The sequence below is a fragment of the Dryobates pubescens genome, chromosome 17, assembly GCF_014839835.1.
Source record: "Dryobates pubescens isolate bDryPub1 chromosome 17, bDryPub1.pri, whole genome shotgun sequence".
Lineage (NCBI taxonomy): Eukaryota > Metazoa > Chordata > Aves > Piciformes > Picidae > Dryobates > Dryobates pubescens.
Genome location: NC_071628.1, coordinates 19,391,418 through 19,407,537, shown reverse-complemented (window position 1 = coordinate 19,407,537; position 16,120 = coordinate 19,391,418). Strand labels below are relative to the sequence as shown.

Sequence of the window (16,120 nt, the reverse complement as noted above, 5' to 3'; positions counted from 1 at the left end):
ACATTAGGCAGCAAAACTGTAAGACAGTATCACTTGACTTTGTTTGTGGAGATAGGTTTTGGGGGTTTTTTTTGCTAAGTTATTTTTTAGGTAGTTGCTTTGGGTTTTTGTTTGTGTGGGTTTTGCTTTGTTGTTTGTGGTTTTATGTATTTGCTTTATTTTGCAACTTGCTAATACAGTCCAGTTCTGATTCTAAATGGCTTTGGGTATTTTTCAGTATTAAACTGGCTGGTGACAAGCCAAATGATCCAACAGTTTGGTTTCCACCTCTAACAAATCCTGCTCTTGTTCAGTTGTGGCTGGATATTTATCATGGATTTGACATGTGTGGACCAGTCATTGTTTGTAAAATAAATTGGTAATAACAGTCTAATACTGTGCAGGAAACCTTTTTTAAAAGAGAAAAAGCACTTACTTTCTTCTGCTCATCTTAAGGTGGATTCTGTCACCCTCTTCAGAAAAGTGAGTTTCTTTAGATTAATTTACTCTGGGCACAAGCTGCACTGAAAGGGCACTTCTGTGCTGGAATATGAGCATCTACATCCAGGATTTGTACTGATATAAACCCTATGTGGTTAAGTGTATGCTTTAAATCACAATGGGAAACAGTGTGATTTCTTGGGTAAATAAAGTCTGGTTCTATGGTATGACAGAATTTTTAGGAGCTTGAAGAGATTAGGCAGAATGTGTTTCTTAAGTGCCTGAAACTTGAATCTTAAAGGTCTATATTCTGCTTCTGGTTTTGTTACACCTTTGTTACATGCCTGTAGGAAAATCATTTGCATAGGATAAACAATACTTGTGGTTTTATGATGCTTGCGGTGTCTTAAGGGGAGGGGGATACAGGAGTGAAAGTTGAAGTACCTTGTGCTGATTCTGTACCTATGCTATGTTACAGGGTATCTTTATGAAAAGCTGTAAGCAATATGACTACTAAGTAGAAACTGGCCTTCATATTAAACTGCTCACTACTGTGAGTCCTAAAGCAAGGAGACTGATCTGGAAGAGATGTCCCCAGCATGGATGGTTGAGGAATAGAAACAGCATGTTCTGTGGGAGAACACAGGGTTTATCTCCTTTGCAGAGCTTACCTTAGAGCTCTTAAAGTTCTGATTTGATCCAAAAATCACTGCAAGAGATTGTCCCATCCTTCTGGTTTTAATGAACTCTAGAATGGTCCTGAACATATGGCCTTGCCATGTTGTTTGGGCTCATGTTCCAGAGGTGTCAGCATAGTGTGTATCAGAAAATGAAGCAGATTTTGCTCTTTCCACAGATCATGAATGTACAACTTTTCTGAATGCATCAAAGATGAATGACTGTCTCTAATTCAGTCTGTTTTCACCATCCAACTGGAGAAAAAAATTAAGGCTTTCGTTCCTACTATGATATATTTGTGCTCTATACTGACAAATGGAGTCCAACAAGGGCATTTTTGTTGAAATCTTTGAATATGAAATGACCTTAGTTTCTTAAGATCATGCGTGGGGACGGTTATGTTTGTTCTTGCAAGCAGCATTCTTATTGCAGATGAATTTTAAGTGCTCAAAGGCTGTCTTTTTATTATTCCCCTTTATACTGTATATTTGTTAATAACCTTAGTCTTGGATCATCAAGCATGGGATCTATTTTGGGCATCTGCTAACTGAGACTGTTGGGTGCGAAGCAGTCACAGAGATCTGCAGAAATGATGAGAGCGGAAGGCAGTGATAGACATGGGAAACACCAGCAGATCAGAGGTATGATTTGAGAATCTGAATGCTTTGGGACAGTTTTGTGTTCAGTCTTCAAAAACAGGGCTCTAGGCTGAGTTGGATGTTTGAATGGTTTCTTGGTGTGGGAGTAACCTCAGCAAAAGGGGTGAGAATTATCTGATTCTACACATCTGCAGAAGTAGGTATGTTCTTTGGAGGATGATAGAAAATGAGTAAACTTGTCAATCAAACATGAAGGGCTGTGTTCCCAGAGGTGTGGGAATTGGTTCTCCATCCTCAAAGCAATGTTTTAAACTTGTTCTTCTGAATTACAAATTCTCTCTCTCTTAGAGAGGTGTGTTTGCATGAATGTTATTAATAGCCATGTACCTTGGATTCTGATGAAGGGAGTAGTCAGCTTGAGTGATTTAATTTTCGGGCAAGTCTCAGCAGTCTCTCTTAAAATGTGGGCATTGCTTTTTGTAACATCTCAGAACTTAATCCTGCAATTCAAGATGAGCAAAAGGTTTGGGGTTTTCAGCAAGGCTTGGCTTTTTATTGTCTTTTTTTTTTTTTTTCTGAAGCCTGTGGGTGTTGAGCTAGCTTTTGCATCAACACTTCAGAAAATCCTGCCCTGAATAATTACATGAACTTAGTGTGGAGCCAATAGCTCAGGGATGCCCTTGTTCTCCTAAATGCTACTAAAACGTTTACTGACTGCAGCTTCAAGCCCTGAGCAATGTTGGTTGGTAAGCTCTGAGATTATGAAAGGTTATTTGAGGAATACAGTAATTCATTTACAAAGCTGAATATTTTCATTGAGAGGAAAAAGAGACAATTTTGTCCCAGATATGAATGTGGCTTTAGGAAAGGAATTAATGAGCAAAGTAGCCAAACAGTTAACTTGACCTCAGCTTGAAAAACTGAAGATACAGGCAAAGTAAGAATCAGCCAGAAAATGCCTGACAAAACATGGAGATGGAAAGCAGAGGTGAAAACAACAAGCCACATGGCCATGCATTTAGTCAAGGCTTACTTACTAATGCAAGTGATGATTTCTACAGTACACTTGAATAGCCCTGTGGTTATTCTGGTCTTCAGAGTCACAACCTGTGTGGTTTCTTAGGTATCTGGATAAGAAAGGTCATTGCTAGAACTCAGAGAGGAAGGCATGGGAGGAAAGTTGTCTCTGTTGCAGTGTTTTTAAACTGGAGCTTTAACACATCTGTTAATGAAAATTTAGTAGGCTTAACAGAGCCTTTGAAAAAGCTATCATATCTGCAGTGGAGCCCATCCAGCAAGGCTGCTTCCAGCAATGCTGTAGCCCTTCTGCTTCAGATAAAATACTCAAGTAATTTTTGTCCAAATGTGTACATTTTTCTTATGTCAGCCAAAAAAATACATGGAGAAGCGCTGAGAGACTATTTCTGTTCCTTTGAAACAATAGAAGGAGCCTGTTTAGAAAGGAATTGGAATTGATGCTCACCATACCTCCCCTGTGTCAGGAGCCAATTTTTTGATAAAAAGGGAGGGGGTGAAAGCGAGCAGTCAGTCTTTTTTTCTGAGGTGAGTGTGTGACAGCAGCTGGGTGCATTTTGACAAGTTGCTGTCTTTTTACTATGTAACTGTTGTTTGTGGTATATGCTTTTGTAAGAGAAGAGTCGGAAAATACATGCATTTCAGCCTGGCAGGACCCCTGCAATTGCTCTTTGATACTTTTTCCTGTTTTATAAGTCTGCTAATGTGTGAAAATAGCTGGATCTTCTTGCAATTGAGTTCATTTCTTAGGGATCAAAATGGGGCTTTGTTTGCTTGTGAAATATGTTTCATATTGTGACGCAGTCAGATACCAAAAATGTTATTAAAGACACACAGGAGCTGTATAGAACATGGAAGTCCCCAGTGCCTCTGCAGTAATGGCATCTGGGATTCATAAAGAAATGTACGTTGTTTTGGTAGGTATAACTGTGTGGCTCAGTGTGGTTAGATATCATTGTGATGCTCACATGCACCGATGTGAGGCTTGTCTTTCCGGACTTCTCAGACCTTATCAACTTAAAAGATTGTGTTCAGGAAACAGAGTTGAGAATTATACAGAACAATGCGTTCAACAACTGCTGCTCTTGATAATTTTTTTTTATTTGAAATGTGTAGTGTTTGATGGCAGATATTGCAGTGAAAATCCAGTAGATGGAATCACAATGCCTTTTTGCTGCAGTAGTTCAGATTTTCATTTGCTGTCCTGCCTGTGTGCTTCACAAACACTGCCTGACATGAAAAAGGAAGCTCAGCTCATGGTTCATGGTCTGCTGCTGACACTTCAATTAAGAAGCCTGTAATGTTGAGTCCAGTGTTAGCTCTGTGTAGTGTTATGTGGATACTTTGTTTTCCATAAGTTTGTTGACTTATTAATTAGTTGCTTTGTCACATATTTCAAGATGTGTTCTGTGCATTTGCTCAGGTATTTCAGTAAGGATCAAGAACCTCCTTCACTTAGAGGTCTTTGCCACTTTTCAAACTTGACCTCCACTGTTTGAGACTGAAAAATTAATTATTTTGATTGCTCTGTGGTGACTTTGGCTGTAAATGATCTGCAGTGGATGCAAAGTGGCTGCACCAGAAATGTTTTACTGATTCTTTGCCTGTTAGAAGATTGTAATGACTTTCTTTCTTTCTTAGTATTTTAGTTGCATCACCTTTGTGCATCAATGAAAAGTCCAAGCATGGACTTGTTCAAGCAACAGAAGGTGGAAGATGTTTATGAAATTGGGGAAGAGCTAGGAAGGTAAGTTTATGTTTACTACACTCTCACAAGCTGATATGTGCCACATCTTAATCAATGACTCCGCATGATAACCCAAATCAGTTGTGATATACAGCAACAGAAGCTCAGCCCCTTACCAAAACTGCACTTTGCATAGCTTGGGTTTTTTTCCATGGTAATTCTTTTCCATGGTTCCTTTTCTTCTAGGACAACAAAAGGTACGTTAGCCTTGTCTTTCATAGATGGGTGTCACCTCACCCGTGTCTGTGCTTTAGACAGAGTTCACCTGCTTATTCTCTTTCAGCCTGGAAACAGGAGCCCATGGTGCTGTTGTCATAGACGCAGGCTTTAATGTGACTTATTGTTTGGCACGGTGTTGCACAGTGCTGTTGTGTTCAGCTGCCTCTGAACACTGGCAGAACATGTTAAATCTCTGCTTGCAAGATACTGTATATGTATTCATGAAAAAAAAATTACCTGTCAAAATTTCATATGGATCGATTGATGCCTTTGTATTTGTTTTAATCTATAAAGGCTTATGTGTAGACATTAATTATAGGTGGAGTTCATGTGCTATTACCATGCCTAACTATAAGCACCTGCTTAAACGCTCTTCTGGGTTTGTGAGCTGGATGACACAGGGCTCCCCCAGTCACTTAGCAACATGCAATATTCTGGATAAGCATAGCTGGTTTCCATTCAGTGTCCAACTCTCCAATGATTTTCTTTTTAATATGCAAATAGCTACATTAGGCATATACACATGCTGGCTTCTTTCCCAATGTCTGGCAGTTGCTTTTGATAAATGACTCTGTATGTGCAATTACCCTTTTTCAATGACCAGTAATTTAGTTACATTAAAACACTTCAGTTGAAGTTGTTTCTCTGCCAAATCTTAATTTATTTTTTTTTCACTCCCAGCACTTTAATCTTTAGATTTGATGAGAAGATTTCTATTAAGAGGAGATATTTTTGGAGGGTTGGGATTTTGTTGTTTTTTTTATTCCTTTCCCTCTCAGGAAAGCCTCAGCTGTTAAATTTGCTGTAAATTGGCTGGTCTTGAGAAAAAGTGCCTAAAAGTGAAAGTCTGACAACAGTGAGCAGTAAAGACATTGTGTGTGTATGCAGGGTATAAAAGGTGTGGTGGTGTTTTTTTTTCACTTAAGAGGCCCTGGTATGTTCTGCTAAAATGAGAAACAGGAAACTGGGTACTGTATTTTTACTTTGGTTTTTTGCATTGATTATGGAACAGGTCATCTTGAGTGCAATCACACAGCACTTACAGGATGGCCAAGAGATCAGGCCCAGCCAGCATGGATTTAGGAAGGGCAGGTCCTGCCTGACCAACCTGATCTCCTTCTATGATCAGGTGACCCACCTGGTGGATGTGGGGAAGGCTGTGGATATAGTCTATCTTCAGCAAGGCCTTTGATATTCTCCACCACGGCAAACTCCTGGCCAACCTGTCAGCCATGGTTTAGTTGATTAGATGATGTTGGGTGATAGGTTGGACTCAATGATCTCAAAGGTCTTTTCCAACCTGGTCTGGTCCATTCCATTCCATTCTCTTTTGAGATGATAAACCTCATTCCTCCTCTGAAGTTGATGGTCGTTAGGCCTTTCGAATGGAGAAGTGCAGTTGAGACAACCTGATGAAGCCCTTGCATTTTGAATCTTCCTGAGCTTGAGGCTTGTGTGGTCATAGCAGTACTCTTCCTTTCTTGGCTGCATGCTATGGAAACATGACTGGTCCTAGGGTTTTCCTGTAGAGCCGCTACTCACTGTATGTTGGGTGATGGGCTGGGTGACTACACTCTGACATAGAATCTCAAAATGTTGCTTTTATTACTCAGTGTATTTGCAAGAAAGACCTTTTCTAGATAATCTAGGAGTTAAACTTACATGAGCAAGTGCCATCCTTACAAGACAAAGAAATATTAAACTTCACTATAAAATCATGTTGTAGTTCCCTGGATTTTACTTACAGTACTGCTTATAGATGAGAAATCCAAGTCTACTTGGTACTGAGGTCTGTAGGCAAACATTTTCCTTGAGAGACCTGAGAGAAGATGATAATTTTAAGACCTCTGCTGCTTATGATTTTTTTCAAGGAAAGCTCTGTGCTTGTAAGTCATGAGAAGAGGGCAGCAGGACTGGAATTAGCTCACTTACTCTGAATGCCTTCAGGTTGTGTATTTTATACATGGCCATGAATATGTCCTACTGTCTTTGTCAGTGTGTTCTCTCTTTCAGATGTTGTGATGTACTAGGCATACCTCTTATTTCATCTGTGTTATATGTAGAGTGTCACTGAGTTATCATGGCTCTGTGTCCCTGAGCAGTAGCAGGGCTAGTGACAAATGATAGCTTGCTTTGTTAGAAGGAAAATAACACAGTACATAGGTTGTGGTGACTGAAATGCAAGAATCTTTTCCAGTGCTGACTGATGCCCTTAAAACCTGTAGATGCCTTTTATTAGTTCAGTATGTTTACAACTGTTGGCTACTTACAGGTACAGGCAGATAAAAGGTTTAATTTATTATCTTTCTGGCAACAGAAGTCATTTACAAAACAAAGGCATGACAGAAGTCACTTACAAAACATCTGTGAAGAGTCTGTCCTGTTCATGTTCTCAGATGAGTTTGTGACTTCTTGAGAATAAAAACAGTCATTACTACAGGCCTAGTGCCTGTTCTAGCTTGAATTCAGTCTAAAGTTCAAGTAGAGGATCTTGCTGCCCTGTTTGTCTGAAAGTCTTTGCACTGCACTTAGTTAAGGAGGCTTCAGTAATATACTGCAATACTTCCTTCACAAGGCTTAGATATATCTGGTCTGGTGATGAAATTAGATCCTTCCTTTCATTGTGCAGCATTGAAGGTAGCTGCAGCGAAGGCTCTTCAAATCCAGCTGTATAAAACCTTGCATTTGTGGACTCCTCAAACAGATCATTCTCAGAGTCACTGATGAGCTAGAAGCATAAGTCAAAGGATGCTGGAAACAGTTGTCTCCCATGCAAAGGCAATAATGTGAGAGAACACTTTGCAGAAAGGGGGAGCAGGTTTTCCATAGCTGCAGCTGTATGCTGTAACTAGCTGCCTAGCCTCCAATGTTCCCTCAGTCTTTCAAACATTAATCTTAGGTTTACACCTGTGTTGCTCAACTTCTCCAAAGGGTACATACAGGGAAAAGAAGCTGCTGATGGGTTTATTTGTTCTAGCAGCTGTACTTGGAACACTTAGCATAGCCTATGCTGAATGAGTGCAATACTTTATTGTACATGTATGTTTAAGGTTACTTCCTGCAAGACAATATCAGTGGATTTGTAAGTGTGAAGCCTGTGGGGACTGAAGGTCTTTAACAATAGCTGAACAGGAGCCTCTAGAGTGAATTTAGTAAATGTCAACATTTTGAAATAAAAAGAGAACCCTTTTGGGGTCTGCACTCAATCTTATTGCTAAAATATTGAAATAATACTATTTTCTTTTTCAAAATTTATTAACAAGAGGATATTCAGTGATACTTATTTAAGAAGTCCTCAGTTATACTAGTTAGTCTGCAAGTCTAGTGAAACTGGAGAGCAATGTGGTTTAAAATCATTAGTGCCTGCAGAGGTATGAGAAGACTCTCTTCTCTCTCCTTTTCTCCTAAGGACAGTAGCTTGTATGATTTGGGAGTGCTTTATACAGTCTTGCCAGGCATTTAATGTTATCACTCTTTAAAGGCATCAGGCAGATAATTTCTTTCAGTGTGTAAGCTGTTGATCAAAAATGGATGCTTGAAAAAAATTGGTTTCCACAGCATGTTTTCAAACTATGTCCCTCCTCAAATATGAGTTTATGTTGCTAAGTGTATCTTTTATTCAATTAATGTCGAATTGCATCCTTTGCCATTGGTTTTAGTAAACTTTGTGAGAAGCCTATTGAGAATGTTGCCTGTTTCAAGAAGGATCCTGGTGTAAGCCATTTGTAGCAGATCACTGTAGTGGCATGCTGAAGCAATGGAAATGCTTCTTGAGAAATGTGAGGAAATAAAGGCTAACTTCACTGGGTAATATACAGCAGGTCAAATAGCTGCTGATTCTTGTGCCAAGGGAGGTTACAGCAAGAGACAACCAAGAACAGAACCTTTTAAACTGAGGCCCAAGCAGTCTAAGAGGAGGAGGAAGTGGCCTTCTGAGCTAGTGGCATAGTTCCCAGGAAAGGGGCAGCGACAACACTCACTAGTTCTGTCTAGCTGGCTATAAAGAATTCTTGTACAAACCTGAAGAAGCCTTGTCCAGTTCTACTTGCAGACATTGATTGTGGTGGTAGGTGGACAGGGTGCTAGAATGTCAGAGATGTGCAGTGTAATTTATAAAAGGCTGTAGCATAGAGTCATTAATCTATTGACAGCCAGGCTGTAGAAAGCTGCTGACATTTGTGCCTTCTGGGCAGTGTCTCTGTTACACGTCAAGTCTGGGCTGAGGGTAGAACGTGTCACAGAACCTGTCCGGAAGTGTTTCATGACAGTGCCCATTGAGAATGCACATTCCTGTAGGACAGTGTGAGAATGGCACTCCAGTATCCTGAGATGGTGTTCTGCTCACCACAGCTCATCTGTCTGCAACCAACACAGACTTAGGTCACATTTAACAGAGACAAACCTTGGAGTGATATTTCTGGGTAAGGAAGTTTCCTCCTTCCCTTTGTTACTGTCCTTTTACTGTAGGGAAAGTACTCTGCCTTTTTCCAAAATGCATGCTAGCCTTAACACCTGCCATCCCAGTTTTCTTGCCTCTCTCAGTGACTGGGAGCTATGCTCATCTCCAGCCTCACCTTTCTCCAGCTGTTGTCCAGCTTTGCTATACTTTCTTCAGCGGTCAAAGATCTCGTATCGATAGAAGATGAACTGATGAACTAAGCTTCACAGGAAATCAAAACTAAATCTTGCACTATGCATGAGAAACAGCAAGAGCACTTGGTTCTCTTTTTAGTTTGGCAAAAACAGGCAGTTCATTGCTGCTACAGCCTCTGTGGAAGCTAACTGGACATGTGTTTTACAATTGGAAGAGCTTTTCTTCTCTAAGAAAACCAAGCAGGGCTGTTGTGGAAACTGGAGTACTGAGGTGGCTGCTTTCTTTGTGATCTTATGCCTCATGGGTTCAAGTTAGTGCCTGGTTAATACAGAAGGTAAGCTAAGTAAGAGTGGATTGGTCTTAGGCTGTGGAAATTGGTATTACAGCAAGGCTGTGATATTTTTTCTGCATGTTAGGATGATCTGTATTTCACATTGAGGAATTTTCTGCTGTAAGTACTTAAATATGACCATGTAGATTTATTTTTCCCCCCTTGTGTTTTTTGCCTTGTTTGTTTGTTTGTGTTTTGTTTTGTTGGTTTTGGTTTGTGGTTTATAGCAGTTTTATGATTAAAGCTGGGTCTTTCATCAATAGCCTATCATGCCTCCTGTACTTCCCTGTCTCCAGCTATGAGTTCCTGCTCCTGGGACAGATTAAAAGATCGTTGAAGCTTGCAAGGCCAGGAGATGCAACATTTTACTAGGGGTAGCAGGACTTTGTGGCCTGGCACATAACTGCTGTTCTAGCAGTGCAACTAGTAAATATTTATTTACCTAATGAAAACAAAAAGCAGAGATAACTGACATATTCTTAGTAGGGGAGGGACTTGGAAATCTATGATAAAAAGTCATGCCTCCCAGGTAGGTGGACTTCCTGGTCGACAGAGAGGTGTGACTGCAGTTAGGAAATTTACCCTTACCACACATCACACAGTATCTTCATACCAGGCCTGGTTTTGCCATCTATAGAAGTTGTTCAGTATTTGAGCAACCTCAAATGACGTTTTTTCCTACAACGCACAAAGTGAGTCTTTAGTTTGGATGCAAAAAGTGAGTTTCATATTAAGCAGTAACCAACACCTCTGTTACTATTTCCTGTTACAAAAGGTCTTTTGTGTCATGTGTTTGATGTATATGGAATCTCTTGTAGAGGCAGTTTTGGCATCTGTTACTTGGTCATCCTCACTGTGACTGTAACTGGCTGGCTGATACAGTCACTAATTTTAGAGATATATATTTTTTTAAATGCCTTTTAACATAGTAAGTGATCTTAGCTTAGTTCTTTCAACTGTTTCCAAAATCTTTGATTTGTTACAGAAAGTGCAGAGAAAACATTGGGAGACTTTTTTTGTTTTTTGAGGTTTTGTTGTGGTGGTGGTTTTTTGTTTGTTTTCTTTTTTAATAACAAAAGTGTTTTACCTACAATAACTGAGAACTGTCCTTGGTTGGTTGGAATTGGCCATAGCCTTACTTAGTGACAGTCATGCTTTTTTTAAAAGTTCCTAACTACCTTTTGAGACTCCTTATAACCAACATCAGGCTTGATGATGGAAGTGATCTCAGTGTACTTCTTTAGTCCACATCTGCCTTTAAAAGTATATTTAGAACTGAGCGACCCCAGTGGGTAGTGCTCAGAAAGTTCAGATTCACTCATGTATTTAACCACTGACTATTGAGCTTAATAGCAATCCTTTATCATTTCTGTCAAAATAAAAGTACTTTTTCCACTTTGCATTGCAGTTGAAAGCAGCTGAGAAAATAGACTCTGTATGGTATTCATTTAATGCTTTTCATGTCATGCTTTTGAAATTAAAAATAGTCATAAAATAAACATTGTATAGCTCACCACTGGAGTAACAGTGATAAGACATCGGACAAATTTTTAGCATCTTAAGCAGAACAGGGCTTGCTGATGGCCAAGCTTAATGTAGCTCAGGTAACATCTATTAATCATTGTTAAAACTCTGCATCAGCAGTTTTGTACTGGAGTAAAAACCTATCGTGATAGCTGAGTGTGACGTGTAGTGATGCTTTGGTGAGGAGAGACAAAAAGTCATGCCAGTAGCTTACTTGTTCTGTCCTGTGCTGGCATGTTTGGGTTGGAGTCACTAGTCTGTTATGGGCAGCCCACAATGCAGTTACACCAGAAGTGGGTGACTGTTATGCTAAAGCCAGGACTTGTAATGTTCCCTTACTGCAGAAATCTACAGCTGCTGTGAGAGAGTAGGTAACATCAATATCTAAATTTTGTGGATCTATAATCTTGGCAATGTGAGAATTTCCATAGATCTGTTCCCTGTGTAGGAAGAGTGGAGGGAACAAAAGACGTAGCTTCCATGCTGTCCTAGTGCTGGAGCAGACTGTTTGTTTCAATATACTAAACACTAAATAAGATGAGGAGGAGATGCTTCCACTGCTTGTTTTGACAGATCGTAAGAAACCACGAAGAACAGTTAAAGGAGATTTTCATCAACCCTTAGTGCTTTTGGCTTTGCAGATAATTTCTTCAAACCCTGGTTAAAATGCCAGTATGATTTCCATCTATTTTGTACATAAAGAAGGAGAAAAATCATTTAACCACACTACTACTACTGTCTTAAAATTCATCTGCTCCCAGGTAATATGACATTCAGTTGGTATCTAGCTGGACCTTTAAACACAAAGGTGCACTCTTCTAACCTTCTGTGTGCATATTCCTGGTATGCACATTGTTCCACATAGCAGAAGGAACAGCTTATCAAATCAGCTATTCCTGCTGAGCATGAGTCAGCTTTGACCTTCCCTAGGTCTCTGGACTCTGTCCATTACCACTCTGAGAGCTGATACTCAATCTAAAAGCTAAGTGTGATAACTGGGGAAATTTTTTTAGCATGTGAGTTTTTTCTTGAGCTTCAAATTACATAGAACACTTGCCAGGCTATCAGTACCTGGCAGAACTGCTGGGCTCATGCTGTATCACTGCAGACTCTGCTCCTCCAACCTCACCAGCTGATAAGGGCTACATTGCTTGTTGCTGTGTAATTGGAGTTTCCAAAAACGTTTAACAGCTTCAGAAAATGCTGGTGATGATTCAATAGGTGACAGTTTCTTGTGACTTAGGGCTAATGACCCAAAAGACTGTTTAAGACATTAATTAGCTGATGGCATGTTACTTTTTTGATAGGCTCTAATAGCATTGTATAGAAACATCAGGTTTATTAACTTTTGCTTGGAATTTCAAATGATATATATGCTCTCTACTTATTCCAGTAAATTAGACCCTTCTGTCTGAGTCCATGTGCCCGTGCTGTTCTAACTCTCTTTTGGCAGTGGACACAGGGATTCTTTTAGGGCCAGGATGTGTTGTTACCTTTGTATGAACTGTAAAGAGATGTGGGTGAAAGGTGACAAACAGTATTATCAGAGACAGCCTATGTCCAAAGGTGCTCAGCACTTCCCTGTTGTGAACAGTGAAACTTAACCCTGTAAAGTCACTGTGTTGTACTGTACAATCAGATAGCAAAACTGAGTTGAGTGAAAATGCCAGTGTATTTAAAAATGGCAGCTACATGATTTTTTTCTATGTAAATTAGTGCATCTTGTTAGGTCTAAAAATTAGCATATTGTTAGAGTAGTAATGTTGTGATACTGCTTTCTATAACATTAACTGGCTTGGGGTAGAAGTCACCCTGACACTGCCTGGGCACTTAGTCTGAAATGAAGTCATGTTGGTTGTTTCTCATACTATAAAAATTTTCTGCCAGTCTGTCACAGGCCTGTGCTAAATTCAGTGATATTTCTATGATAATCTTGTGGGAAAGGTTCCAAAGAGAGCCTTAGTATATTGTGACTTGGATTTACTTCTGTATCTTTTAACATACATGGAGAATTTGTCTACTTTTCAGTGGCCAAGCAAAATTCCTGTTAAATGCTCTATTAAGAAAAGTTTTAGATCACTCTATTATAATCTACCATGGTTTAGGTTCTGTGTAGTTGCTTTAGGAGAAGTGGCCATTTCGTTTCTTTGGGGAAAAAAAACCCCAAACAAACCAAACCTCACTTTTTATTTGCAGCTTAAACAGGAAGTACAGTGACATTTGTCACAATTTTATTTTTAAAGCTCTTTATGAAGTTATAAGATCTGTCAACAGAGTATTTAACAGACTAAAGTTCTGGGTTTTTTTTTAGTTTCATTCCATAAAGTCTTACGGAAACAGCAAGATGCTTTCCCTGCAGTGACCTTGCCATGCTAATATTTCTGTTCTGTTGTTTCAGCTATCCTATTCTAGTGTCTTTGTAAGTACTGTGCTATTGAACATACTGTTTACTGCAGCTTAGATTAAATTTCTGCTCTACCAAATCTTGGTTTAGTCTAAAAAAAGAAAAGTCTCTATAAAGAAAACCCCTACAAACTATTGCTATAGTCTGCTTACAGTTCTTTATGGCTGTGAGCTCAGACTTCCTACAAAAAACTTCCAGGAACAGTACTTTTATGCATAATTTGGTGAAACTTGCATGGTCTTTAGTTGAGCTGTGTTTCACAAGTGAGCTGAGAGCATCTGAATGGATTGTGGAATCATTTACCAACAGAATCCTGTCCTGTCTGCTGCTGGGAAGAGCATTCCAGTACAATTGCAACTATCAGAAGTAATCTCTGAGGTGTAAGTAAAGAGGGAGGAGAGTAATGATAAAATTATGTGTAGTAGAGGATTGGTTCTAATCACTTACATTTGAGAGGAAACCAGTTTTTTCATTTGTGGTTTTTTTTTTTTTTTTAAGAAAGGCATTCAGCAAGAATTCTCAAGGGCTTTGCTGTGCGAGTTGATAAAAATGCAACCACGAGTGGATGGAATTATTTGTGTTGTTCTTCCAAGAATAAGAAATAGGACTGAAAAAGATGGAAAACTAGCGATCAAACTGACAGCACCATTGGCACCACCATTTAAAACCAGTCTGATTTTAACAGTGACAAAAATACACAATGAACAAAACAGATGACATAAAAGCAATTGTTCTTACTGCAAATAAATTACCCTTCTTTGCTGATACTGAATAAACCAGCCTCTCAAATATAGAGCAGTCCTGCATTCAGGTTAGCTGGACACTATGATCTGTGATTATACTTTTGTCTATCAACTTAAGAATGTACACACGATGATTTCATAATGTATTTTTACTTGAGTATAGATTATGCAAAATCAAAGCCAAGGATGCTGTAAGCTTATTCACTGGAGAAAGGGCAATATGATGCTAACAGATGGTGAAGTTGGCTTGGCTTGTGACATACTGTAAAGTAACCACTTGCTGTCAGTAAATATAAATAAAATTGTTTCCAGTGTTAAAGATACCCTATTGAGTCAGAGCTCAGAGAATATATGACACTGCATAGGATGTAGGGACCAAACATAATTAATCATCCAATTAGAGAAAGAAAGCCAACAACTGGCAAACTTCTCAAAGTCTAGTAATCCTAAAATTAGATCTCCAAGCTGTGTCTTGGTTTTCTAAGCACAGGCAACCACATCTGTGAGTTTGTTTGTAATAGCAAATAAACCTTTTTACTAGACTTGCATTCCCACAACTGAGTACCTTAAATATGAAGAAAAAAGGACAAAAACAAAATTCATGTTTCCATTAAAACTGTGAACACCTTCTTATACTGTCAAAGCTGATTTTTAGGTTTTCCTTTGGAATCCTTCCTAGAGGAGACTGTTAGGTTTTGTGATACAGTGCCTTGTATACATTGTTACATCTTAAATCTTGCTTTTAGATACACAGAGCCTGTTTTGGGTAGGTGGAGGAAGGATGCTGTGAGACTGTTTTGTGCGTTCGTAATTTGATGTAAACATGATTCCGCAGTATGTGGAGAGGAAGCAGTTTAACCAGAATCACTCAAAAATGTGGAAGTTCTTTGTGTCTTTTACCTTCTGAATTGCAATCAGATAAAATTTCTGTTGTCTTCCTACACTGTGTGGCTTTGAGACTTCTGGTGTGAGAAATTTCCTTCCATTGTTGGCAATGTGGTTCCACTGTTAAAGCCAGCTGGGTGTCATACCAATTGTAGTGCCTTTAACTTGCTTTCAGGCTTGAGAGAAATGCACCTCAGAGCACGAGCTGAGCTAGGCTAGGAAAATCTCAGTGTAAACCTGTTCAAACATAATAAGCAGCAACAAAACATGGGAGGGAGGAGAAGATTGAGGGAAATGAGAGGTCATCTCCACGTCCCTTAAAAGCATTTGCTTGTGTCCACTCCAGTTTAATGAACTTTCCCATCTGGTGCAGTGCTACCAAATGTGTTGATGCCAGTATTACCCCATTAATACTGCTGCAGCTTGGTGTACTTTAGATTATTATCTTCTGTTCTTCTCAAATGGAAAGAGGAAACTTTCACCTTTTTTGGAGTTTTTCCCTTCCTACACCTGGTGTAACCAACATCAAAAAAAGACCAATAGAGATCTATGGCACCATTCAAGTGAAAATACTGTATGGAGAAAGTATTGCTGTGATTTGCTCTGTGCCATAGGCCATGAATGCCCCCTCCCAGCAGCCAGACTGTATACTGCTGGCTTTGCTGAGCCAAGCAGCTTCTCTTTGCAAATTCCAGTCTCAGAGAATCGTCTACCAGACTGGAAACAAAAGGGAATCCCAAGAAATGCTCAGATCCCCAGCTGAGCTTGTAAGTACTCCATGAAAAGAAGGGTTAAACTGTCTTTCAATCACGGTGGTGCATCTATACAGTTAAAAGACTGGTTGAGGTGCCATTAGGTTTTATTTTTGTTTCCTTTCTTGTGCAGGATCACCTGGTGAATAAAATTTGAATTATTATAATTGTAATTTAAAGATGTTTAGA

General features: G+C 39.3%; 1 protein-coding gene across 1 annotated transcript in view; it reads left to right on the top strand.

Moving 5' to 3' along the window:
- The first annotated feature begins 3,583 nt into the window (after positions 1-3,583).
- The window catches only part of DAPK2 (death associated protein kinase 2), a 36,148-nt gene continuing 23,611 nt past the window's right edge, over positions 3,584-16,120 (top strand). The window contains exons 1-2 of the mRNA XM_054168771.1: positions 3,584-3,649; positions 4,382-4,479. Of these exons, the coding sequence (XP_054024746.1) occupies positions 3,584-3,649; positions 4,382-4,479 (164 nt within the window). The remainder of the gene's footprint in view (positions 3,650-4,381; positions 4,480-16,120) is intronic.